This window comes from Phaethon aethereus (assembly GCF_964289735.1).
Source record: "Phaethon aethereus genome assembly, chromosome: 8".
Taxonomy (NCBI): Eukaryota; Metazoa; Chordata; class Aves; order Phaethontiformes; family Phaethontidae; genus Phaethon; species Phaethon aethereus.
Window position 1 is genome coordinate 25789586 of NC_138584.1, and position 24674 is coordinate 25814259.

General features: G+C 57.2%; 1 protein-coding gene across 1 annotated transcript; it reads left to right on the forward strand.

Moving 5' to 3' along the window:
• The first annotated feature begins 14272 nt into the window (after window positions 1-14272).
• Window positions 14273-18668, forward strand: FOXD2 (forkhead box D2). The gene has a single exon (XM_082002635.1). The coding sequence runs from the start codon at window positions 14392-14394 to the stop codon at window positions 15733-15735; it is 1344 nt and encodes a 447-aa protein (XP_081858761.1). The 5' UTR covers window positions 14273-14391; the 3' UTR covers window positions 15736-18668.
• Window positions 18669-24674: the final 6006 nt, after the last annotated feature.

Below are 24674 nucleotides of genomic sequence, written 5' to 3' on the forward strand. Positions count from 1 at the left end.
CGGCCAGGCTGCTGCTCTTTATTTACAGGACTGCTGGCCAGAACCTCTCGCCAGGTTTGAAGACAGAATTCCCCATCCACAGATTTAGCTCTTTTTAATTTAAATATCCTCTGGGTAAAAGTGACAAGCTAGGATTTCTCTCCTGTTTTTCAAGGGTGCCCTCTGAAGCAGAGCAGTTTCTCGTAGTTCCTGTTGCACCTTCCTCTCACTTAATGAGGAGTTGGATTTCAGTTGAGCTTTGGTGCAAAACTGAGCATCACATTCCTCGGCTGCTGGTCATGACCGAAAGCTGGGTGCACAGGCGGGTACTCAAGGAGTCAGCTTTCGACCCCAGCTTGGGAGCTTGTGGCTTTTCATTCTTTCATCCCACGTGCTCCATAGAAACTGAAAGTGCAGTTAGTATGAGAGGGGAGGGAAGAAAATGCTTTTTTCTTCTTGGCCTCCTTAAAATTGGGGCTTCATCTGTCTCTAAAAACTGGCTTAGCTCTTGTCTGCTGCCTTCGGCTGAGCCGCTGGGCTCTGGGTCTCCTCTCTGGTCCCTCCAGCTTCACCTTTTCAGCTTTCACGCTGCTCCCAGCAGCAGCTTCTGTGCTTTTCCCTTAGCGACAGCCCCGCTCAGAAAGGACGTTGTGAAAAAACTTATCCCGTAACATACTGTGCATAGGTGGACTGGAGGGGATGCTGAAATCATTGCTTGCAAGGACAGCCGGTAGAAAGGACACTCACCATGGCTCGCATTCGTTCCCAGGGCCTGATCCTGCAGTGTTTTGCAAACAAAAGCATTTTTGAAGTCTTGCCTAAGTATCCAGGGTGTTAGAGCCAGACACGTGCCCGAAGCACTGGGTCTGCCAGCATCCTTCCGGCATTGCCGGGCACCGGGCTGGGACTCTGCTGGTTTTGCACTGCGAGCAGGAGGGTTGCTGAGGTAGGAGAGAACCAAGTACCAGCATCAAGGGCAAACAATGTTGGGTGGAGGGGGTGGGCAGGAGTTGCTGTGGTTCTGCCTGGGCGGGATGCACCGGGAAGAGGTGGCTGAGCCGGGACGTCTCAGACCGGGCTGAGCCTGCTCCTCCCCAGTCACCCTGGAGCCCTGCAGGAGTGGGGAGCCGGAGTCAGAAAGGGCTTTCCAAGTTCCTGGCATCTCCAGGTGTTAGCTCAAGTGCTGGTGGAGCCAGGGGGGCTCAGGGTTCCTGAAGGGCTGGGCTGTGGCTTGCTCCTGTGCCCTCCTGCCATGGGGCTCCCTGGAGAGCAGCACCCAGCTCCAGACCTCGGGGGGGGGGGGGGGTGTCTTCAGGAGATCCATCCCACCCCTGTGCCTGTGCAAGAGGGGTCTCTTCAGCCAAGGGGGCTCTGTGTGAAGCAAGAGTCACCACAGTGGACTGGATTCCCGAAAACCTGGCTCAGAGAGAGTAGAGGACCCTATCCCGGCATGTCAGGACAAACCCTGGTGTGCAGCGTTGGGTTGCACATCTTCCAGGGCCCCGTATCTCCCTGCCTGCCAGACAGCCCCAGCCCAAAGCCCCTTGCAAGCAGCAATAAATCACCCTCACCGTGGGCCTTGCACTGCCAGACAAGCTGGAAAGCATGGGGGACAGACCTCTTTTCTTCTTTTTCCTGTAGATATTAATCCTCACACACAAATCTCTGGCAACCTGTATTGTGATTGTCATTAAACTAATGCCTTAAGAGTGTCTTCTTGGTTAACTTAATGTATCCCAACCAGCCTTTTAAGATTTTGTTTCAAAGCGTTGTTTACAGTTAGGGTGAATCTAGCAAATGAGTAGGATTAAAGTGTCATGTAAAGCATGAGCCTTGCTGGGACAGAGCAGTTTAAAGCTTTGTAAAGTTTATACCTGAGCCCTTCATCTGTTTTAGCATCTTTTCCACATCCCTGTTTAGTGAATAAGAGGGATTTGAATTAAACAGGAGTAATTATCACCCAGATTTCAGTTGTGAAACCAAGTCTCCTTTGAAATCCTCCACTCTTTACTTAGGGAATTTGGGGAATATTAAGTAATGACAGTCATAACTATCTCGATCTTACTCACACAAAAGCCAGAGTCAAAACCTTCTTTGCTCTCTGAGACTGTGGAATCAACATCATCCTTCAGGGTGATAGCAAGAGGTCCTCTGGACACCCTGCGGTGGGGAGAGCCCCGTCTTGAGCCTTGAGACGCAGATTGGAGTTGATCCTGAGCACCAAAGAGATCTGGGTGGTGATCTGGGCTGTCACCAAGACAGTCTGACTTCTTAGGGCACGGCGCTTTGCAAGTCAGGCTGAATTCAGATCTCTCAGGCTGTGCGTTCAGACGCAAATTAACAAAATGAGCTGCCTCTTTGAAAAAGCTGCTTGTTTTCTTCTGGGAAACACTGGCTGCCCAGGAAGGACCAACCGAGCTGCCACGTCTGTCTGTATACAACAGGGTTCTGCGTGTTTCATCCTTGTACCACCTTCCTACAGCTTACCCACAGGTTAAAACAAGCAATAAGAAATGCTCTTTCCAGCTGGTATCCCCAAGCTATAAATAGTGTTTTCCATCTGGTTGCAAACAAACACAACATTAGCTGAAATTTTAGTTGAAGCGCATTTCCTGAAGAACTTTTCAGCCCCTCTGGTAGTGTTAGATTTTGTCTGGAGGCTGCCAGCTGTCCACTGGCAGTCCCAGTACTGGAAATTTTATACCCAAACTAGCTTTTATTCCATGCAATGCTTTGCCCTTTGCAAATACATGGCTTGAAGACAGCGGCGTCTCTGAGGTCAAGATTGAGTCGATAAAGTCAGCTGGTGACGGGGAGATGGGCCGTGGGTACAGTGGGACTGGCTGAGATGAGCTTTGCAAGCTGATAATGAGTTTTTAACAAATTAGTGTTTGGAAGTCAGCACTGCCCAAGCTCTGAGCTACATCTCGGGGTACTGGGGGTCTCTCATCGCCTCTGCTACATTATCTTCAGGTCCTTTATATTTGGGTCCTTCTTGTTCGGGCAGGAGTGGGTGATGCAGCCGCTGCGTTTGAACAGGGCCAGAGCAACGCTACCCTCCGCCGCTTCACCCCACGGGTGTAACGCCCCGGCGTGGGGGGTGGCAGGGGCGAGGTGGCCCGGGGTGACAGCCGCCGTGCTCGGGCCAACACTGACCTCCAGTGGAAAGCCCTGGGAAGCCGCTCCCGGCCCCCGCCGTGGGACCAGGGACCCGGGTGGGTGGATGGGAGCTCAGTATGTACCGGCAGCATCCCGGCCTTTGGGGTCTGTCCTGTTCACGGCTGTGTGGGAAAGGGCAGGACACCGTGAAAGTTTGGGGTACGGTCAGGGTGAGAATGGGATGAGGCTCGTTCAGGGAGGGTCGTTATTAAACATCGGGCTGGATGCGACCTCCAGGCTGGGAAATCCCTAAAACACCAATTACTGACTCCGGGAAGATTTCAGAGAAGAAGGATTTCTCGGGCTATACCCCCTGTTACCCTTTTCCGAAGCAGCCACTGCAGGCCGTCGCTGGGGACGGGATACAGGGCTGGATGGTGCTGGCTGTGCCCCGGCAGTTCTTCTCCCTAGAGTGAAAACAGGGGAACCAGTGGAAGCACAGCGAGAACCCGCGCCCGCGATGGAAGGGGAGAGGCGGTGATGGAGGAGCGCTAGTCTGCCGCAGCCAGCCTCCTTGACAGCCTGGCTGTGGGTTTGACGTGTGCTACACCGTGCAGGTGAACGGCAGAGCCGGGGGCTGGCCTGACTCTTACCACCCCGAGAAGCAAGGCCGGGGTTAGGCAGCAAAGCGGCAGAGCCTGAGCACTGGCGGTGTTAGCACCTGCAGGCTCTCGGGAGAGCATCCGAGGTCCATTCCTTTCACAGCCTTTGTACGGGCGCTGCTGAAGTGGGTACACCGCAACAGTTGGTTCTATGCACGTATCGAATCAACTGGGCCATCCCAACACCAGCAAGCAGCCCTGGCTCGTGGCACCTCGGGGTGCACCTGAGCCAGTTACATACACGCCTGGGAAAAGTTCATTTTCCATTTGCATCGGCTCTGCTGAGCCAAAGGAAGCAGTGTACGACGTCTGCAGAGAATGGGCTCAACTGCCTCAGACATTTTGTGTGCTTTCCATCTGCACCACAGACATCTCTACTCGGTTTTAAAGCTCCTTCTGCTAACTGGGTGTTGGAAACCAAACCCAGCCTGCAGATCCATTTTCAGGAGGCTTCAAGCGGCCTAGCCTGGCTGAAGAAAATAGATCTTAAAAAGCACAAAATCATCCAAGCACACTGTCACTGGCCATTCTGATTCTTTGCTCAGAGCTGGCCATGGGTTTCAGCAGAGGAATTAATTCACCAGTGCAGGGTCAGGTCAACCCAGATATCTTGGTTGTATACTTTTCAGATGTTCCCTGCTTGAAAGACAAGAGAATGAGTAATGTTAAGCGGATGCTGCTGCACCCCATTATTTTCAGTTTCAGAAAGATGCTTCTCATGGAGCTGTAACTCCTCTGAGCACCCCATCCAGGAGCCGGCCCCAAGAGAGATGTGTTTGCTCATGGGAAAACAGGAGGTTGCTGAACCGATGTCATCATCTGGAGTCTTTACCCTCAAGAAATCACAAGTTTTGCCATCCCAAAGATCCAATTAGGGAATATTTTCCTGCCAGACCTCAAACACATCCCAGCACAGCTATGAATTCCCTACACTGTATGAAAATGGCAAAGCTGGCCACTTGGCCAAGGTGATCTCTTCAAGTCACCATGGAAGTGATGGAAGTGGAGTATGGTTTTGCCTCCTGCACCATAGCTAGCACCCACGAGGTGGCAGCCAGGTGACACCCCGGCCAAGACCCCGCAGCCCACCCTCAGCTATCCTGCCCAGACCCCACCAGCGCAGACTCTCTCCAAGCAACATTTACTCCTCACTGGTTACTTATTGTTAGGTTTTTCCGCAGTGTTGGTTTAAGCGTGTATCTATCTTCCCCCGGCCTGAAGCCCTTTCTTTCCAGGCTGTCTGCTGCTTGGATTCTCCCTGAGCTGATGCTCACCCTCTAAGTATAATTGCAATACAAAGTACTTTCAGAATAGCGTGCAATAGTGGCTAATTATTTGGAACAATTATACATAACAAAGACAGAGCCAAGCAGCAAGAGGGCTTAATTGTCTGGCCAAGCATGAAATAGCACAGGATTATCGCTAACAGGGGGAGGGGAGGCAATGGAGGAGAATTGCCCCATAGAATAGGCAAGAATCCAGGCTGCTCGGGAAGGCAAAGTTTATTGAAGAACTTGAAAATTCCCCTTTGAAGCATCTTCTGAGATGCCAGAGAAGACATGAAAAGGATAATGACCCAGAATATGGTCTTAAGGCACAAATCCCCATGCTGACAGACTCCAGGCCTACAGACGCTTAAGCACATGCTTAAATTTTAAGCACATGAATAGTCCCCTTTGACGGCTCACATGCTTAGAGTTAAGCCTAGGCATAAGTGTTTGTAGGATCGGAGCCCAGATTTTTATTATAACTAGGCTCTTCTCGGCAATGACAGGAAATGAGAGACCTATAAAGCGCACAAGCTCCAAGGGCGATGCCCAAAACCCTTCACTTCACATGAGCGATGAGCACCTGCGATGAGCCGTGGGGACGTCCATGCCTTCCCTCCCTGCCGTGGAGCAGGGGGAACAACAACTGCAGGTGATGAGGGCAGCGTGGGTGATCTCCAGGACATGGGTTAGGAGTCGGACCTGAGAGTCCATGGTTGTTGGGGAGAAGAAGGTGAGGTGGATGGAAAATGGAAGCAGGATCGCCGTTAAAAGCAAAAAAGGTGCCGCGGGTGTTGCTGGGGTTCAGCCTTGCCTGGGAGCTCCAGAGAGCATCATCTAGGGGAGCTTTTGAGATGGTGGGAAAAAGCAGGAATAATCTTCATTAAAAAAAAAGTGAAGAAAATATAAAAAAAGTCCTGCAGAATATAAGTGAACCAATGCAATAGCAGCTCCTCTCCAAACGTTCTCCGCTTAAGCATGCATCTGCTTTTTCCGCAGAATAAGGTTTTTCCTCATGTGAGATCTTCCCTGCTCTTTCTCCATCTCTGAAGGTTTTTTTGCAAGGCTTCCCATTTTTACAAGACAGCTACCTGCTGGGCTGTAGCACTTGTCCCTCTGCTTGGACCTAGGTCACTGTTTTTCAATTATCTTTAGGGCTTGAAGGATTTTTTTTTATTAGTGGGACAAGAGCCTTGTGCTGGTGACTGCAGATTTCCTATTGACTGTTGGAGTGATAGAAAAAGTGGAAAGTGTGGGATACGGATGCTGTGGGCTTCAGTGGGCTGACCCTGACAACAGGAGGGTACAAGACCTATGGTACCTGCTGTCCCACGTGGTCCCACGTCACATGTCCCAGACCTACAGATGCCTGAAGGTTTGGGTGAGGGTGCCCCATGACTGCAGCAGTGTATGAGAGCAGTCCAGCCTGGGAAGTTAGCCATGAAGGAGATTTTTTCCTTAGGAAAAATGGGTGGACATATGGATCTGGCCCATGGGAGGCCAGAGCCCCATTCTCACTGCTGGGCTGTACCCTGCACACCTCTACCAGCCCCCAAGGGCTCTGCAGGGCTGTGCTTCAGCAGCTGGTGGAGGAGGTGACCCTGCCATTGCCTCCATTAGCACGTGTAGGCCCCCACCTGTGGCTCAGGCGTTGGCGCCCATAGGTCCAGGACTGCTGCTAGCAGCCACTGGAGGGTATTATATGATATATACAGCCTTCTCATCCTGCGATATGTGCAGCCTCCTTACCTCCCTCGGAGGCAGACACGGTAGAGAGCATGTGCTATGGAAAGACCCACATTGCCTTCTCCTCCTTTACATCCAAACACCCATACTGGGGAGGGTCTGGACAGCTGACATCGCCTATGGGGAAGGGATTCCCGCGTGGGCTGGGATGGCCCTCAAGCACTCGGGACCTTCCCAAACCACCCCGATGCCTCGGCGCATCACCAGCCTGCTGCAACGTGCCTGTGCAGCAGCCCGGAGCAGCAGGGCACGGATGAAGGATTTTCTCTGAAGCCAGAGGTTAATTATGCTTTATTGGATAATTTTCAGCTGCCAGTCCTGGCAATAAAGGGGATTTCCTCTAGATGGCACGCTTATCTCTGCGCTGGGAGGGAAGCCCCACCAGCCTGCGTCCCCCGCAGGACCTCAGCGATGTATTTTCAGGGAGCAGATGACTTACCCAGTTCCTCATGCCCTCTTATAACACAATTTTAACGCTCAACAGCTAGGCTGTGCAAAAGCCTGGAAAATGGTAATAAGGAAAAGGCATTTCATAATGAGCGTTGGTGGGATCCGGTTAGCTGGGCGATGCTGAATATTCATCCTGCAGAAATCAGGTCTTTTCAAGTAATGTAAAGCCAGATATGAAACTTCAGCCTTGCCTTCAGCAGCCCTCAGTGTCGTTTCTTCCACCCAAGTGATGCAGCTTCCTCTTCCCAGCAAGAATAAGCAGAGGCTCACCTGCAGTAAGTGAAAGAAGGGGGATGTGTGTGTATGTGAAGCTTCAACACCTGCAGAGTGGCTGGGTTAATTTTAAGCTGTGTGTCGACAGGCTTTCCCTCTCTTGCCTCTGTGCAGCTCAGGGCAGCAATTTCTTCTGATGGTTTGAAGAAAGGGGCAGGAGAAGTTCACGCCAGTCTGGAGAAGCTGGGGATGGGTTTCTTGTGTGTCCCTTTTACCTGCTGTGCACTGCAGAGCACCTATTTTATAGAGATGGAGAACTGTCCCTTGCAGCCACACTGACGCTGCCACAAAGCCAGCCTGAGATGTGCCAGGGCTGTGTGTCCCACGACACAAAGCAGGGGTTGGCTTTGCATCCTGGACCTGAGGGAAGGAGCTGCTGGGGTGTGGAAGTGCCGGAGTTGGGCTGTGGGGTAAAGCTGTGACCTGGTGGAGACGCAGCGGAGGAATTGTCATCTGCAGCCATACGCTGGCAAGGTGACGGAGCTGAAAGTCACCCTTCTGTGCGCATTCAGCCCCAGACTATTAGAGTGATGCCTGGTTTGATGTTTTTCCTACCTGGCTGTCCTTCACTAGATAAGGGGACGGGGTTAAGGGGTTTGTCTCCGCCTCTGCTTCTCTGTACGGGTGAGATACTTCACCTCCCAACCCATACTTTAGGTTGCAAACTTTTTCCCTCTGTTTATTCAGCTCCTTCCTGAGGTGGGAACAGAGAAAAGGAGCCCTGTGCTATACCCCTGCGCAGTAGCAACATCACAGCCTCCAGCTGACTGAAGCATAGTCTTATTTGACATCAAGAGGCAAAATATACCTATCAACCCTTTTGCGAGGCAGATCTGTAGATAGCAGCATGTATGCGCAGGGCTGATTTTTTACAAGGATACAGCAGATTCACCCCAACCTGATGCCCAGCTGCAGATTGCTGGATACTTTCAGATGCAAAGATTCCTATCCCCAGCTATTCATTACATGCAGAAAAAAATAAAAAGGAGTCAAACAATTTTTGTCAGTAAAACAGTAATTTTCCACCTTCTCTGTAGTTTCCTCCTTTGAAGGCCCTCTCTCTGTATTGCTCCTGGCCCCTGAGCTGAGGGTTCTCAGCTGGCATTTCTGGCAGAAGTGGACTTTTGCAAACTCAGTGGTGAGGTGTGTGCTCGGGCCGCTGAACCACTGAACGCAGAGAACTCAGCAGCAGGGATTTCCTGGACATGTTTGGCATGATCAGATGCTAACACGGATGGAAAACCTGGACTCGGAAACCTCACCACAAGTTTCTACATCTTTGTGATTCTAGGCATTTATTTAGTTTCTTGCACTGGTGCACCCACTTTTGGAAAACCTGATTCCCTCCCACATATAAGCATCCCCCCCATCCTCTCTTTTATTTTCAGGGGATTCAGGGAAGAATAAAGTGATTTAGCAGGCTTGTTTTCACAGGGATATTTTTCCTTGTGTGGCAGGCACAGTTACCAGGCTGTTCTATACATGTTACCATGTGCCAGAGTGTAATTGCCTTCCACATGCATCGGCCTTTGGCTAATGTGTTTTTTATGGCAACCAGGAGAGCTGGCTTTGGTGAGTCTCAAAAGTGCACCTGGTGGTTTATGGCTTGAAATCACTGCGTTCCTCTGAGTCATATAAGTGTGTGTGTATCCATCTCTTTTCATGTCAGATTGCTGAAGAACAGTAAAAAAAAAAAAAAAAAGCTTATACCAAGCCAGAGTTAATCAGTTGAATGTTAAGGTGCGTATGAGCTTGCCTGGTGCGCTTCAAATCCATGTGGGATGGGATCAGTTACAAATGGAGAGCAGCAGACAAAGTTTTTGAACTGCAAGTCCAAAACAAAGGTCTTTAAGTCAGATGAAAGCACCTAAATAGATGTGTGCGTATGGGGGGAGAGGAGTTTCCCACTTGTCTGAAGAGCAGGAAAGACAGGGAGACTTGCTCTCCAGAGGTTCATGGGGGTTCAGCCCTGCACATGGGGTGCCTGGGAAAAGCCTCCCTTGAAATCCAGGCCTTTTTTGGTATGGATTTTGAGACACCCACATTTGAAAACACAAGTCAAACCGAGCTGTCCAACACCTGAGCGGCTGCAGGGATGCAGTGGTTTCCAAACTGGGAATGTCAGGCATCTTACGCTATCTGGCTCCATCATTCCCACTTACCTCCCTGCGCTGGGAGCCCTTGGTGTGCAGGCTGCAAACTGATTTTTGCAAGCTGGGAGCTGGCAGTACAGGGCTGGAAAAAAAGTTGAACTGCAGGGAGCACTGAATGTCTGAGCCTTGGATATGGAAAGAAGAGAAATAATATCAAAGGAAATCACATAAGTGGAAAAAGAGCCCCCTGGGGCAGCCCAGGCAGCAGCAGGTCTGTCTTGTTCATGTTTTCAGAAAAGTTAGAGGTCAGCCAAGCTTGATAACGAGGTAATACAGAAAAATCCATCGCTGAGCCTTGGGGGACTTGTAAATGCAGTTCTCATCAGAATAAACGAATTTAGATGCTGCTCGGCGGAGGAAACAAGAACGATTATGTATTGCAAAACTGATGGATCATCTGGAAGGATCTGGGAGCAACGTCGGCTGGGCTGGAGCTAAACCCCCCGCCTCAGGGACAGGCGGGGGCAGTGGCCAGCGCCGGGGCAGGAGCGGCGATCGTACCCTGCGGTGCTCCGGGGTTGTTCTCCCGGCTCTCCCCGACACCCCCCGGCAAATGACGGTCCCGGCGGACGGGCAGGGAACGAGTTTTTCCCTATGAAAAAAAAAAAAAAAATTATGCCTGGTCGTTGTTGCCCTTTTGCAGCTCGCGGGGGCTCAGACCCGCTCCCACGGAGCTGCCTGGGCGGAGGCACCGGCAGCCACGGGGGGAAAGCTCGACCCGGGGGGGATCCACCTGCTAAAGCGGTCTGCAGGGCACCGAGATGCCGACCCGACACGCCTCGATCAAACGCCTCGTTCAGACAAGCGGGACAGACAGTGAAAGTCAATTTAAAGCCGAAACCCTCCCTCCCATCCTGATCGGCCGATGGCTCTGTGGGTTATTTTCCCTGCTTCTGAGACTTTTTGGAGACTTTCCCTACCCCGCCAGCTCTCAGCCCCAGGCACGTTAGATAGCGCAACTTAACGTAAAATGTAAAGTAGAATCGGGTTAAAACGGGAGATGAGAAGGGAGGATGGCTGTAATGAAATACTTCAGAGGAGAGCAGAAAAATTAAAAATCTGCCCAAAGGAAAATGCTTCCCTCCCAGCCCTGCACGCCTGGGAACAGTGGGACGATGACAAGGCGATCTTTTCGGGCAGATCGATAGGGTTTCTGTTTCGGAAGACCACATCATTTCTCACCCCGCTGTGCAAGCCCGTGATAAAACTCACCCCTCGCTCCGCGTGTGGATGCACGGCCGGGACCGTGTGTGTGTGCGTGTGCGTGTGCGTGTGTGTGTGTGCGTGTATACGTGTCTGGGATCCGACCATCTGGTTTGCTTCAGCGCAGGGTTTCCCTTTTCTAAATCATTTCGGGACGGGTGTAGTTTAGGTACTTTTTCTCGGATTGATTTGTTCGTGCAGCCGACCTTGCCTGGCAAAGCCGAGGCTAATACCGACCGGGCGAACGGGAGCCGCTGGCAGACGGAGGCACCAGGGCTCCTTCACCGTCGCTTCCTTTCGGGTCGGTCCCGACTTTAAGGGGGACGGTATTTTGCCTTGAAACAGGCAGGAATAGTGTCGACGGGGGCGGGCCGGGAGATGCTACTTCTCTAGCCGCGGCGGCTCTGGACGCGGGATGCTGGAGCGGGGGGTTCCGGCGGGAGCGGGACAAGGCACCGGCCGTATCCCATAAGCAGCCGCCTCCCATCGCCCCTTCTCGCCTCCCTCGGCCCCGTTTCGGGTTCATGGGGGTCCCGACGCCCAGGAGCACAGCGGCCAACAGCTCCAGCCGCCCCCCGCTGCCGGGCCCCCCCCGCGGGCTGCCCGGCCAGGCAGGGGAGAGCGCGCAGCGGGCGAGGGGCGCGGGCAGCAGCCACCCATATCTGTTTCACTCCGAGCCGAGTCGTGCGGGGCCAATCTCCCGGCAGGGCGAGCGGGAAGCGGCCGCCCCACAACCGAGCGCCGCGGAGGGGCATGGAGGGGCGGCGGGGCATACCCCGGGCGGTGCCCGCTGCCTTCGGCCGCTCTCTGCAAGTCATTTTGCTGCTTCCCCCCCACCCCCCGCCCTCCCCTTCGCAGGGGCACCCGGCTCAGCTCCCGGCGGTTCCTCGCTGCCATGAAATGCACCAAGTGGAAATTCAATCGCCCCGTTGCGTGTGTGGTCGAAATCTCTGGCAGCTGCTTCGGAATTTTTTATGACACTTTCGTTTATGTAGGGGAGACATAACTATTATTTTACTTAATAAAAATGGAAAGCGGGTCGGGTCTTTTCCCTCCCCACTTTCTTCCATTTGTTCTTCCCACCGCCTTTCCGCGGGGCGTATGAACGGAGACTTTCAGCAAAGTCGGTAGGAAAGATGCGGCGCCTCCGAAGCGTGTTAGCTAATTTTATATATATAAAAGAAAAGAATAAGAAAAAAATAAGAAAAGGCGTAAGAAAAATAGATACGAAAAAATATATATGTGAATGTAAACACATATAGCTAAATATACACACATATGAGAGGGAGATGTACACGTATGTGTTGCAAACGCAGGTTATCAGCACCGAAGGAGTATAAAAGTGAAAGAGCTCGGGAAAGCTCCTCAGCCCTAGCGCGCACACACGCCGGCGGGACAGACTTCCCACCTTCCTGGGAAGCCCTCAGCCCGGTTATTCATCCATTTTTCCCCTCCGATCGAGAAATCTTCCCTGATGCCTGCGAGCGAGGAGGATGCGACCGAGTCCACGCAGGGGCTCGTACCGGCTGCCTTAGCTGGGGATGTGCGGGCGAAGCGCCGACTCCTTCCCGCTCCTGCCTGCTCCTTGGGGTCCCCCCGAGCTCGGCGAGCCTGTGCACCGAGTCGTTAGGGCTTGAGTAATTGTGACCGGCATTTGGAAGCGGGGCCGCGCAGCTGTTTGGCCCGGCTCCCCGGTATTAGTGCTGGAGATTTTATCACCAAATGCTCGCACCTGTTAACGGCAGCGACCGGCAATTCATCACCGCGGATTCTCACACTGCTGAACGCGGCCCTGGGTGGGGGACACACACACACATCTCTCCCTGGCACCCCCTTGGAGGAAACCATCCTCTTCCTCCCTGCCCAGGCAGCCTTCCGCGGGAAAGCGTCTGCGTGTTTGCAAAAAATTCTAAGGGAGAGGAAAAAAACCAAAACACGTGCGAACGTGGCTCGGCGTGTCCGCGGCAGAGACAGGGACAACCGGCTGCCACAGCCACCCACGGGGCGTGGGGTGGGTGGCTGCAGCCGTGGCCGTGTCCTCCGCCCTGCGTCGGGGTGGCCGCCCCGGCCTTGCCCTGCGCAGGGGCGGCCGCAGGCGGGGGATCGGGGCTCTGCCCCGCGGGGACACCGCTGTGGCTCCTGGGGGGGCCGGGAAATCCTCCCGCTCCGGCTGCAGCCCGCGGCAAGGTGGGTGTCCGCTGCCCACCGCCTCCTCCCTGCCCGCCACCGAGGGATGCTGCGCCTCGCGGGGAGCGATGGCAGAGCCCGAGTTCGGAGACGATTCCCCGTCTCGGAGAGTGCGTGGGGCCTGGTCGGGCTGCGGTGGGCCACCTGGGAAAGCGGTAGCCGGCTGGGCCAGCCCCCTCGGGACGGAATGCGGGACTCGGGTGCCGTCCCAGCACCCCGCGGACACGCACAGCCTTCGTTTTGGTTCTTTCTCGCGTGGGGGGAGACTTGACCGAGCGTTGCTGTTCGTCTTCCGCCCCGCACCTGCCGGGTGGCAGCATCCCTTCCGTGGGTGCGGGCCCGGGGGAGCCCTCGGGGAAGGCGGGCTTCCCGGCGGGGTGCTCCGGGCTCGGTGACGTGTCGGTGACGTGAGCGCGTGGAGAAGGGGAGCGGGGATCCCCAAATTCACACGACTCCTCAAGGGGGCCGAGGGCTCGGCACCGGTGGAGCGAGGTTCCCCGCCGGCGAGGCTGCTGGAGGGCGGCAGCTCAGCTCCCGGCCCCGCGGGTGGGCAGCCGTCGAGGGGGGAGAAGAGACTCCGAGCGGAGGGAGGCGGCCGTCGCATCCCGCGGGAATGGGCCCTGAGAGCCTCCAGCACCGCGGGGTGCCTGGGGAGAGGCGGGGGGTCTTTATCCAGCGCCCACCGCCGCTCCCCCCGCAGCAGCCGGCTCCCGGCGCAGCCGGGGGCATCCGAGCGCCGGGGCAGCGGGCAGCGCCTTTCCTCGAAAGCATCCCCGCCGCGGGCGGGGGCCGCGCTCCCCGGGGACCGGGGCCGGGCCGGGCCGCCCCTCGCCGAGCCCCGCGGGGGCTGCGGCGGGCAGCACGTGGTGCCGGGGCGGCCGTATAAAGGCCTGGGGAGCGCTGGCGGGAGGCGCAGAGTGGGAGCGTTTCCACCGGGTCCCAGCTCGGGAGGGGTGGGGAGGGGGGAGCCGCCTTCCCAACTTCTGCCCTCCCCCCTCCCTCTTCCCCCGCCCCTCCCTCCCTCCCTTCCCCTTCCTCCCCCCCGCCCAGCCAGGGAGCCGCCGCATCCCCCCATCCCCCCCCCTTTTTATTATCATTATTACTATTATTTATTACCGCCGCTTCCAGGCTCCCTGCCCAGCCCCCGGGCGCCCCGTCCCTCCGTCCCCGCCCCGCGCCCCCTCCGCCGCCCCTCCCTCCACAGCCACCACCCCGCAGCCCCGCCGCGGCGAGCGGGGCGCGGAGCGGCGGCGCCGGGACGCGGAGTCCCAGCGGCGGCCGCAAGCCCTCCGGTACGGCCCCGGGCCCATCCCGGGAGCCGCCGCTAGGTGGGGGGGGGAGCCCGGCCCCGGCCGCCCCGGCCGCACAACAATGACTTTGGGCAGCAGCGGCGGCGGCGGCGGCTGCGGGATCATGTCCGAGCGCTCCCCGGAGGAAGAGCCGCTCTCCGAGGTGGAGGACGCGGATATCGACGTGGTGGGCCCGCCCCAGGACGGGGGCAAGTACAGCGAGGACGAGGAGGAGGACGAGGAGGACGAGGAGGAGGACGAGGAGGACGGCGGCGATCCGCTGGGGCTCGCCCTGCCGCGGAGCGGAACCGCCAAGGCGCGTATGGGGGGGTCCCCGGAGCGGCTCTCTCCCGCCGGCGGCTCGGAGCCGGCCTGCGCCCGCGGGGCCGCGCCCGGGGAGAAGGCGCCCACGGGAGGCGGCGGCGGCGGCGCGGGGGGGAAGAACCCGCTGGTGAAGCCGCCCTACTCCTACATCGCCCTCATCACCATGGCCATCCTGCAGAGCCCCAAGAAGCGGCTGACGCTGAGCGAGATCTGCGAGTTCATCAGCGGGCGCTTCCCCTACTACCGGGAGAAGTTCCCCGCCTGGCAGAACAGCATCCGCCACAACCTCTCCCTCAACGACTGCTTCGTCAAGATCCCTCGGGAGCCCGGCAACCCGGGCAAGGGCAACTACTGGACGCTGGACCCCGAGTCCGCCGACATGTTCGACAACGGGAGCTTCCTGCGCCGGAGGAAGCGCTTCAAGCGGCAGCAGCAGCTGCACCCGCCGCACCCCGAGCTGCTGCTGCGGGCCGGGGCCGCCGACCCCGCCGCCTTCCTGCCCGGCTTCGCCTACGGACCCTACGGCTACAACTACGGCCTGCAGCTCCAAGGCTACCCCCCGCACCACCACCACCACCACCCCGGCGGCGGCGGCGGCGGCGGCGGCGGCGCGGGCGCCTTCCCCTTCCCGGCGCCGCACTGCCCGTTACCGGCTCCGCCGCCTCCCGCCGCCGCCTCCGTCTTCTCCGCCGCCTCGGGGCTGCCCTCCTTCCTGGGCGGCGAGCTGAACTGCAGGAAGTCTTTCTACCACCCCCAGCTGAGCCCCACCGCCCTGCCTGCCGCCCTCCTCCAGACCCTGAAGCCGGACCCCACGCCCGCCGGCGGCGGCGGCGGCGGCACCAGCCACCCCCCCCGGCCCTCTTTTTCCATAGACAACATCATCGGGGGGGCCGTGCCCCCGCCGCCCAGCACCAGCCCCAGCGCCGCGCCCGCCGCGCCCTACCCCGCCGGCCAGGCGGGCCCCCCGGCGCAGGTCCTGGCCGTGCTCAGCCCCGCCCTGGCCCCGGCGCAGCCCCGGGTCAGCCTGGCACCCGAGCCGCTGCTGCAGCCGGCCCAGAACTTCTCCAGTAAAATCACGACCCTCAGCAGCTGTCATTTTTAAAGTGTGCCAGGGAGGGGGGGGGAGAGTCGCGAAGCAAACGGCCCCTTCCCAGCTCTCCCCCCTCCTCCGAAACTGCTCCCCTTCCCTCTCCCTGTGTCCCCCCCCATCTCCTCCCGTTGTGTTTTAAGGTAGGAAATATTTCCTTTTTTTTTTTTTTAATTTTTACTTTATTTCCAGGCTCTGTGGCATCCAGATCTGTTTGTGTCTCTTTGCTTGGGGAGGGGATAAAAAAATAATTAAATAAACCGGGAGTGGGGAAAGAATAACACGATTTCGTCCCGCAAACGCCAAAGCGTATTTATAAAGTGGCCGTAACAGAGGCTGGGACCTGGGCTGGTCGAACACGCAACGTTTTGCGGGGGGCGGAGGGGGAATGTGAAGAAAGAAACCGTCTAAGGGTCGGAAATGTTTCCTTTGAGAGGTGGGGGTCTTTCCGCGGGGGTCCCCCAAATCGCCTGAGCAAGTGGCCAGGGGAGCTGCAGACGCCACCGGTCGCAGCGAGCCTGTTTTCGCTCCTGCAAATCCCGGGCGGTTTTGCCATGTGTGTCTGGCCCTCCCCGGCTCTCAAAGAAAATGTTTTAATGGTTCCATCTTATTTTTAGTTTCTTTGAAGCTTCGGGTTTGGTTTTAAAAGGCACTGTTTAGGGTTTCTTTATTTTTAAGAAGAAGAAGAAAAGTCGGTGAAACTCAGGACTGCGGTTTCTTTTTTTTTCTTTTTTTTTTTTTTTTCCCCAATGAGATATTCAAATGCACATTTAAAAGAAAATCCGATCCGTCAGGATGTTTGGAGAATTCCCATACTGTTTTTTTTTTTTGATCCCCGTTTTCCCACCCTCTCCGTGCGTGGGTTTTTCCGTGTATTGGTAATTATTTGTATATAGATTATTCGGGAGCTAATGAGCGGAGTCCAGTTAACTCTTCACTGGTTGTGCATCCGTCATATCTATTTTATTGAGAGAATCTGTGAATAATTTGATGTGGAAAAGGCAACAGAATTTTGTCCACCGTTGGTGTAAATTAATAAATGTTTGTGACCTGGTAAAAAAAAAAAAAAGAATAATCCAAATCGTTCTTTGCGACGTCCTTTGTCGCGCTGAGAGCCGAAAGCCCGCTCGGGCCTCGGGGAAGCGAGTGGCTCCCACCCGTGGGCTGGCGACACTCGGCCGGTCGCGGAGTTTCTCCGCCCGAAGCCGGCGGGGCTGAGCCCTCCCCTCCGCGGCCGGGCGCGCAGCCTGCGCGTGCTGCTCCGCGCCGCCCCACTTCCCAGCGCCGGCGGTGCCCCCCGGCCGGGCGCGGGTGGGGGTCCCCGCTTGGGGTCCACGGGCCGGCAAGGGAAAGGACCCCCGGGATTTTTTTGTTGTTGTTGTTAATTTTATTTTTTATCTCTTTGTTTGCTTTTTGATGTGGTGTGTCGTGTCATGTCCCCCACCAAAAAAACCCCAAACCCGCTCTGCCTGATTCCAGGGGGAGGTGGGAGCTGGAGGAAGGTTTTCCCTTCTCTCCCCACTCCGCCTCCGTTTATTTTGTTTGGAAAATTTGACACATGAGAAAATAAGTCGGAGGGTTCCCCCGCACACACGTCCCCCTCGGGCCTGCAGCGTTTGAATGACCGAATGAAACTTGATCTCCGCATCAATTTTGCAACAACTTACAAAGTAAATAAACATCTTTAAGCGCTCCCTTCTCCTCCAAACCTTTCCCCCCCCCCAATTTATTTATTTCGGAGACCAAACGTAGCTCTTCGGTTTGTTTGTCGGCAGGGACCCTGAGCTAAAGCGTCGAGACCTTTCTGCCCGGGCAGCCGAACCGGAGGAGAAGGAGAAAAAGGAAAAGCTGAGACGTTACGAGGCAGGGAGCGGGGGTCGGGGCTTGGTGCGGGGCTTGGTGCGGGGCCCGCCGGGCGGTGTGCGTCGCGGGGGGATCGGCCTTTCTTTTTCTCTCCCCCTCCCTTTTTTTTTTTTTTAATCTCCCCCCTTCTCTGCCCCTGTCTGTGCCAGCCCGAACCTCCGCGCAGTTTGTTGATGTTGCTGCCGAGCGTGCCGCCGCCCCGCAGCGAGCGGGCTCACATCTCCCCTTCACACGCATTTGCTTTTGAAAAGCGATCTTCGTGTCCGGCACTTGGTTGTCTCCCTTTCATGTCCAGCTCCTACAAAAGGGGCTACAAGACTCGACATGGGAGAAAAGAGGAGGCCAATGAATCTATTTTCCAGATTGCCAAGCACATGGCTGGAAACTGGAGGGGCTTTTGTAGCGTTTCCCCTTCCTCCCTCCCTCCCCGCTCCTTTTCTTTTCGCTTGTGTGCAAATTGTTCAATTGCTCTGGCAGGGGTGTTCCTGACAAGCTCATTACTAGAAGGTGCCAGACCCCTCCTCTCCCGCTCTCCCGAAGTCTTTGATGAAGTTAAAACGCGCTGGTAGCTATCTTTGTTCAGCCTCCTTTAATAACCGAGCCTGCTTTGAGGGGACGGACCCGAAGGAAGAACGCGATGTGCAGCGGGGCTGTGTGTCTGGACGGGGGCAGGGAGGAGGGAAGGCGGCTTATTTTCATATAAAGTAGCGATTTTTAATTTTCCTTTTTTTTTTTTTTTTTGGCCTGCTTGTTTGGGAGGAGTGGGAGCACAGCCAGCCGGGGGGGCGGGAGCGCGTCAGAGAGAGCAGCCGGTGCCCGTGGGGCTGCGGGTGCGCGCAGGGTGCGGGGGCTCTTCCAAGTTGGTGGTCCGAGGGTGTTCGGAGGGATGGAGGGGGGTCCTCTCTGCAGGGAAGCGGCATTTCCCCAAAGAGATCCCTTCCCCCCCCCGCTCAGGGGAGGGGGCTCGGGGCTTTCTGGGGCTGGAACACCTTTCCCCGGCTCCGTTCCCCTTCTTCTGCTTTGCGGAGTCATTGCAGGGTTTCAAACCGCGCTCGCCGGACGGGGTTGAAGATTTGTGAGCCGGGGCGGGGGGTGTTCATCCCTTAGCCGGGAGCCGCCGTGCCCCCTGCAGGAGGCTCTCCCGGGCCTGGGGGACTGCGACCGCGGGCACAGTTGGGTTTTTGTTTTGGGTCTTTTTTGTTGTTGTGGTGTTTGGGTTTTTTTGGGGGGGGAGGGAGATCCCCAAGCGGCTCTAACTTTAGATTTTTCCCACCCCCTACATTTCCCTCAAGCACCCGAGCTCTTTCCGCGCCCCGCTCAAACTCACGCCGCCCGCAAAGACCCGAGTCGCTTGGGGAGCCGGAGCGGGGGGGAGTATCGGTGGAGATCCCCGGGGAACCGGCTTCCCTCCGGCCGCCGGGGCGGGGAAGGGCCCGGGGGGCTCCTCTGGGGCCGGGAACCGCTGGCCGGGCTCGGCTCGGGGGTTAACGCCAAATCTTGCCTCGGCGAGCCGGGACGGATAATGGCTCCTAATTACGGGGCCGGCTGGCTCCGCAGCCCCGGCCTTCACGGGACATTATTTTTAAGCCTTCAGCGAGGGTCATTTTTCACGCCTCGCTGCCTAAAGGAGGGTTTTATTTATTTATTGGGGGGTAGGGGGGTGGGGGGAGGCGGGGAGGACACCAGCAATAACCGAGCACCGAAAGGAAAATAATTAGCTGTTGCAGTCGCTGGTTGGGAGTCCCTGGTCAAAAAGGCGACCCGGCATTTCCCTTCCCTCTTCGTCCGTAGGCGATCCCGCCGGTTCTCGGGCTTGTTTTTCCAGTGTCAAAGCCCGGGCAAAGCCGGGCCGGCCGCGGCCCCGGTCGCGCCGCGGGGCCCGATCCTTTGCCGCAGGTTTGGGGATTTTGCCCTTCTCTCTTTCGCGCCGGGGCTGGGCTCGACGGCTGTTCCCGAGCGGGGCCGAGGGGATGCGGGTTTCCCCGCCGTGTTCGGGCTTGGCTCAGACATCTGTGGAGCTGATTTTTAATTATTTTTTAAATTTTTTTTTTTTTTTTTTTTTTAGTGCGCCCTTCTCCTTTCTCTATGTCAGGTGAAGGGGTTGTGACGAAAACGCGGAGCGCTCTGCGTATTTACCTCGCGGCGGTTTTCTGTCTGTGCGCAGCCCGGGTGAGGCAGAAAACGGGAGGTTTCTCCCCGGGTTTATCGGGGCGGGATAAAGCGCGCCTGCTCCGGAATATCCCCATCGGGACCTCAGCGAGGGGAGGATAATGTCTTCCCCTGCTTCGGCTTAGCTAAACCTGTGTTAAGCAGAGCGGGTCCCGAGGAAGGCAGCCGGGCTCCCACCCGCCGGCCGCAGACCCCCGGCCCCGCTCGGACCTCGCCTCCCTCCTCCTCCCCTGGCACCTTCTGCTTTCCATTACTGCCGATTTGGAGAATTAGGAAAGGTCAAGATCTTATTCCTTTCTCCGGTAGCTTTTTGGTTTTCTCTTTCTAGTTCCTCGCAGCCCCCGAACAAAAATAAATCAACCTGGATTATAGAAATCACCTTTAGACATCAAGAGCATCTTTTCCAATAGCTCAGCCCTTCCTCCGGGCCTGCCCTGGCCTCTTCCCTGTAACTGCGCAGAAACTCCCGTTTTCACGGTGCATTTAGGATTTAATAATAACGCTCAGTCTCTCTGTGCCCCAGTGCCCGACCTGAAAACACTTTCCCGCCTCGTAACTTTGGAAAATAACTGCCTTCCAGCATCTTCTTTCCTCCCCATTGCTCTTTCGTTTCTTTCCTTTCCCGGCACAGAAAGTAGAGAAACGAGTTTTTAAAAAAAATAATTAAAAAAATCCCATTTTCCGATATGGGGAGAGCGAGAGGAGCTGTCGCAGCCGACTCAGCCGCAGGAAAATTGTCTTGGAAATTAAGTTGGTGCTTTTGAAATCCTTCTCGAGATGTCCGCGGTGGGTCAGGGCCCGGCACTCGCCCCTCTGTCTGTCGGGCGAGGAGAGGAGCCGGGGCTCCGTGCTCCCCCCTCGCCTCCCGGACCACCGCTCGTCTTTCCTTCCTCTTTCTCCTCCTTGCCTTTTCTTTTTCGTCCTCTCTTTTTTCTTCTTTCGCTTTTCTTACCCCCCTTTCTTTCTTTCTTCTTTCTTTCTTCCTGTCTTTCCTTCTGTCTACATTTCTTTCTTTCTCTCTCCCTCCTTCTCTTTCTTTATATCTTTATATTTTTTCATCTCTTTCGCTCTTCTATTGACCTCTTTTTCTCTTTCTACCTCTTTCCCTCTTTCTTTTATCTGTCCCCCCCTCCCCTCTCTACCTCTCTCTATTTTGCTTTCCCTCCTTTCTCCTCCTTTCTTTTTCTCTCCCTTTTGTTTCCTTCCCTCGTTCTCTCTCTTCTCTGTCTTTCTTTCTCTTTCTCGCTCCCCCTCTTTTTCGTTTTCTCTTTCTCTCTCTCCCTCTTTCCCGCCCCCCCTTTCTTTTTCTCTCTCTTGCTCTTTTTTCTCTTTCTCCCGCTTTTCCTCTTTCTTTTTCCCTCCCTCTCGCTCTCTCTCGTCTCACCCGCTTCATCTTGGGTTCATGGCAGGCCGCTTTCCCGCTCTCTCCAGCAGTTTTCCAGCTCTGTCCAGCCCCAGGGATCGCTCGCCCGGCCGCAGCCGGGGGGATCTCCCTTCTTTGAATCAGGGGAGACACCGGCGCCCACCCCCCCGCCCCGGCTCGGTGGGTCCCCTGCCTGTGCCTGGCGGGGCGGCTCGGGGCGCGTTCCCCGGAGCTCCGCACCCCGGCAGCACATTCCCGCACACCCCCGCACACCCCCTTCGCCGGTGCGTGTGCCGGGGACACACACCCTCCGTTGGAGAGGCGGGCCCCCGGCCCAGGCGGGGGCGCGGGGGGCGAGCCTGTGCCGGTCCCCGCTCTCCCCGGGCGCAGACGGGGCCCGGCACCCCTGCGGGACCAGTTCACATTTTATTAATTTTATTAAATAAGGTGCAACTGGCTCCCCAAGCCCGTGGCAGCAACAGGTGACGCTGCGATCCGGGACGGGGAAAAAACCAAACCAAAACAAAACCAACCCAAAACTAAAACCACTCGCGGCAGGGTTTGATCGCGCGTTTCCAGCCCTTCATCATTCAAATGCTAATGATCTCCTCGGGTGGACGGTCCCGGGATGCGCCTGCATGGGTAGGAACTGGCACCCCGCACCCCGGGCGGGCCTTTCCCAGCCGCGGGAAGGCGTGTTACCTGGCTTCCTAACGGCCCTGGCTGCCCGCATCCTTCTCCCTGGGATTCGGGGAAATTAGGGATATGGAGTGCCGTAACCGTCCCTCTCCCCGTGCGCCGAGGCAGGTCTCGCAAACCCGAGTGAAAACTCCCACGGGAGACGGCCTCCCCGGGAAGAGCGCGGGCGGGAGCCCGCAGGGGTGTAAGGAGTTTGTGTGTCGGTTCCTATAGGGAAGGCTTCGTCTTGGTGCGTCGGGAGCTTTCTAATTAGTGAGCTGGTGGTGTTTCTCCCACCCTACCCTCCTTTCTGGATATGGAGGGTCGGGCTCCACGTCGCAGGGTGGCAGAGAAGCATTTTTCGGGGCAGTCCTTGTCCGTTTCGATCAGATTTCGATGTCCCCGCTTTAACTCGCCTTTTAAGTGAAATGACATTCCTCTTTCGTTAGTACCGGGGTTTTGAAACGGGTTAAACCAACACCGGCGATTCCGTTCACTCTCGCAGAAATGCCCGGATACTCCACTTTTCCCCGCCGACGGAGGCGAGCGGAGCGACCTCGGACAGTCCGTGTAACCTGGATGAGCTGGCGCTTTCTCCCCCCAAAAACCCCCACTCCTCAGCAGCGAGAGCCGTCTGCGGGGCACACGATCGCCTTTAATTCCAGCTAGACTCCCTGCAAAATCAGTGGGAATTCCCGCCTCCCTGGACGAGATTACCTTGGGTGCCCTCCATGGAGCCCCCCCATCAGCCCTGGGCAGAGAGAGGACAAAACCCCGGATGCAGGAAACCCCCCGGCGTGCCCGGGGCGGAGGAGCCGTCGCTGTCGCTTTAAATTTAAATTTAAGCAAAGTGGAGGAGGAAAAACTTCCCCCGTCTGGGGACGGGGCTAAAAAAATGCCGAGGTCCGGCCAGACGGACCCCCCGCCTCGACGGCGACCGGTCGCGGCGGGTGCGTGGGGCGGGAGATGTGACGTGGGTGGCGGGGGGGTCTCCTGGTCCCAGGGGAGGAACCCCTTCCCTAGGCGCGCAGGGTCTCCCGACGACCCTCTCCTGGGTCTGTGCCCCCCAACTCACCTCTCCGCTATCCCCCCGGGGTTTCACTGGGGTTATTTCTGAAATGCCCATTCCTCTGCCTCCCTTTTTCTTTTCCCTTTCTATTTTATTTTTCCTATTTAATTACTTCTCTTGCAAAACCCGAGGCCGCTGCCACCTAACGCGGATCCCAGCACTGAAATCCACGTCTCCTCTGTGACTTACAACCCAAATCCCAGTCCCATGACCTTTCTCTCCCCCCCTCGCTCCCGCCCCGGGTCCCCCACCCTCGGTCATGTGGGACACGAGTAAATTTATCCACCCTGGTGGAAAGGCCTCCCTTCTGCAGTTGCTCCGGAGAAGCCCGACACGTTTCACAAGGAGGCTAATTTCGTTTTCCCACCTTTCTCTCTCTTTCTCTCTTCTTTTTAATTAGGTTTTGCTTTCCTTTCCTCTCCGGCCCCCCGGTGTTCCCATGCTCCTGCTCTGTCCATCCCCTTCCATAAGCCCCTGCCAAGAGGGTCGCTGCAGAGGGACGTTTCTGATGGCTCTTGAGCTCAGGAGATAGTCGAAAAGGGCATTTCTGGTCTCCCGGTAGCTGCGGGGCGCGGGGAGCCCCGGCGGCGTCCCCGGCAGCCTCTCCTCGCGCCGGGGCTCCCCTCCCGCCGCGCCGCAGGGGGTCCCGCACTCTGCCCCGAAGAGCTGGAGTTGTGGGGTGGGGGCCGAGACACCTCCCCCTTTAGCCCTGCGGGCGGGGGGACCCACCCGCGGCCGCCTCTCCGTCTCTCCCGGGGCTCCGGCCGGTCCTTCCACCCCATCCCGGCCACGCTTCCCCGCCCCAGCCCCGGGCGGAGACCGCACCCTCGGGGGGCCGCGACTGGCGAAGCCGCCCACCCGGGGTGTCGTGCGTGTGTGTGCGTTGGTGTCCCCCCCCCAGCCCAAGTGTCTTTTTCCAGCTGCAGCCGGAGGTGGCCAGGCCGCCGGGCAGTGCCCGTGTGCCCTCCGCACCTCTGCTGAGGGGTGGGCGGCAGGAGGGCCCTCCCCCCTCCCGGGGGCAGCAGGGCAGCTGCAGAGGTTATGTGCTACGGAGGCGGCTCCGGAGGGTCGTGCGGCCCCTCAGGGAGGCCTGGGCCAAGCGGTGCCCCCCCAGGCCCCTAGACCCGGGGCGCCGGGCCCCGCCGCAGCGTTCCTCGGCCCCTTCCCCGCCCGCGACGGGTGCTCCGAGGGGGCACCCCGGAGCCGCCTCCCACCCCGGGCTGGCTCTGGAGCCTTGGCGGCTGCTCGGCGTGGACGGGCGCGGTGCCGGCAGCTCCGCCGTCGGGGCCGGCTGGAGGAAGCTGCTCCGCCGCAAACGGCGTGTGAACCGGCTGCAGACGGCCCCGATTAGGGTTGCGCCGAATCCCCCCCTCCAATTTTTTTCCCCCCTTCTTTTTTTGTTGCTTTTGGCGCTGCCAGCCGTGGGCACGCTCCGGGCGCTGCCAGGAGCGGGGATTCACCCCAACCGCAGGCAGGTGTCGGGCACGTTTTGGTGGAGGAAATAAAACCACGGCTCTGAGCGGATCTCCCTGGTCTTGCCCTCCGTCCTTGCCCAGTAAGCTCCTGCCCACGGGCTCCCGTGGGGAAAGAAGAAAAAAAAAAAGCGAGAAATTGATAGAAACAACTCGTTTCACGGCCACCCCCTCACAGATGGGGAAAGGTATTCGGGAAAGCGTCGCTGAAATCCCAGAGAGCCCGATTTCAGGCGCTGCTATCGGCTGCCGGCGACGAACGACGGGCAGGACATTCTCCCATAGGTAAAATACAATTTGGGAGCCCTCCCCACCCCGGCCAGATCCAGTTGCTGTTATA